The 1908-nt window shown below is 36.5% G+C and overlaps 1 protein-coding gene across 1 annotated transcript; it reads right to left on the bottom strand.

Moving 5' to 3' along the window:
- Positions 1–322: 322 nt before the first annotated feature.
- LOC118756222 (glycoprotein-N-acetylgalactosamine 3-beta-galactosyltransferase 1-like) lies at positions 323–1586 on the bottom strand. Its single transcript, XM_036490998.1, has 3 exons — positions 1014–1586; positions 849–945; positions 323–654 (listed from the first exon to the last, which is right to left on the bottom strand). The coding sequence occupies exons 1-3, from the start codon at positions 1556–1558 to the stop codon at positions 652–654; spliced, it is 645 nt and encodes a 214-aa protein (XP_036346891.1). The 5' UTR covers positions 1559–1586; the 3' UTR covers positions 323–651.
- Positions 1587–1908: the final 322 nt, after the last annotated feature.

Raw genomic sequence — 1908 nt, forward strand, 5'->3', positions numbered from 1 at the left:
CTGACAAAAGATTTTTATATACCATTTTAAAGGCCTATATATCCTCTTCTCAGATCACATTCGGTCTTTGAAATCGAATCAAAACTAGTCATTCAAAAACACATAAATCCACAAAATCTTATTTTCGGACCTAAATCGACAGGTCGCGACCTCTAAATGACCTTGGAAAAATAGATAAAAATGGGAAATAATGCTTCTCATAAAAACGAATACAAGAGGGGGTAGGGTCTTGAAATCTCAAAAAAAAAAAAACATTTTCGATGGGTACCTAGGGTATGTATATATGTATAAAAAATGTGCAATTATTTTTAGTATGTATTACCTTAAATTTCGAAGGCGATGAAGCGTGGTGGCTCTAGGACGTCAGATTATTTGGATACTCGCAAGATAAGTAAAATTCGTTCTTCTTTCTGCTAATTAGTTTAGCCCACGAAAACTGTTTATCCCGCAAAGGAAATTTTAACATACATATCGTTTTTAAAACGCCGTTTTGTAGCTAACTATTGTGTATTAAAAAGTATTAGGTTGGGTCTTAAATTGAACTGTTTAGGATGCTGGCCTAAACACACTTGACGACCGAAAAATACAAATATGTATGTCAAAGGCCTTTAAAAGCGAAACCAAGTTTCAAGTACCGCTCAAAGATTTCTATCACTATGAAAATGAAGAATAAAAAATTTTTTTTGAAATTTCAGAAGCAGTGGTGAAGGATTTGGGACAATCTGAACTGACCTGAATAATTTCAAATCATGCAATGTTAGAAATTTGGCGATCTTGCTCCACGCTAGAAAATGCCAAAATTTCTCCTAGCGAACTATACATTATTTTTTTAAACCTAATGTAGTTACCTGTTTCGTGAAAGGCTTAAATTTGCAGCCAAAATATATAGGCGTCTGTGGCGAATAAGGATATAACATGTATCGCATATTTTCTATGACAGCATACCTAAAATATAAGAGGCAAGATTTTAATTAACATAAATAAACATTTTCAAAAATATCCTCTTTACTTACGTATCATCGTCCGCTTTATAGAACCAATCTGCCTCGTCCAAGTGATGGGCATGTATGTATTTGAAAGCCTCCTTCGTCTTCCCCCATAAATTGTTGCGACCCTCACCTACCGGTAACGCCACCGAGCCCAGCTCTTCATCTTTCTCAGTACTCATAAACAAAAGCTTATTACAACGCCGTCCCCACGTTCGCTTAACGTGGCGTGCCTTGGACTTGTGATTCTTGGGATTTGTCATAATCCAACACAGTACTCGAACTTCGTTAGTTAATTTTGTGGCTAAACTATTATTTTCGAATGCATGCTGATGTGTGCCAACATCCGCTTCCGGTCCCTCCTCGCCGAGCATATCATGACTGTTGTGTGGGTCATTTATGTCGCCATGTTTATGTCCCGCATATGGGGAGTATTCGGGATGGGAAGGCGTTGACATTATGAACATTTCCGCTAGACAGAATCCGACAACCAGTCCCACTATGAGCGAAAGCAAGGAGCGTCGATTCGATCGAGTTCCTGTCGGAATGAGAGGCGTGTGATTTGTCGCCATTGAAACTTAGTTAAACAAAAAGCAAAAATATGTGGAGTATTCTTAATAGGTGATTTTCTTATTTAAGAATATAAATATAATGAGTAGACGCGAGAACTAATTGAATATGTTGTTGAACGTGACATTTTCTGTCGAATGCCAAGTTTACAGTAAAAATAGTTTTTAAAGTTCTTCAGTATGCTCTACCAACCTTGCAGAATATATGTGCATACATACATATGTATGTACATTAGGGTCGTCCAAAAATGCATGTGAAAAAGTAAAGTCGGAATTTTTATGCTCTCACCCCTAGGATTGTCCATCCCTAAAAAAATATACTCTTATTTTTTTTTTTTGAAATCAAAAAATAC

This window comes from Rhagoletis pomonella, unplaced genomic scaffold (genome assembly GCF_013731165.1).
Source record: "Rhagoletis pomonella isolate Grant_MI unplaced genomic scaffold, Rhpom_1.0 Rhpom_scaffold_09335, whole genome shotgun sequence".
NCBI classification, from domain to species: Eukaryota; Metazoa; Arthropoda; class Insecta; order Diptera; family Tephritidae; genus Rhagoletis; species Rhagoletis pomonella.

Excerpts from the sequence above, each read along its gene's own strand:
- LOC118756222 (XM_036490998.1), bottom strand. The coding sequence starts at position 1,558 with ATGGCGACAAATCACACGCCTCTCATTCCGACAGGAACTCGATCGAAT. Across the intron at positions 946-1,013 it reads TATAAAGCGGACGATGATAC|GTATGCTGTCATAGAAAATA; the intron begins GTAAGTAAAGAG and ends CTTATATTTTAG.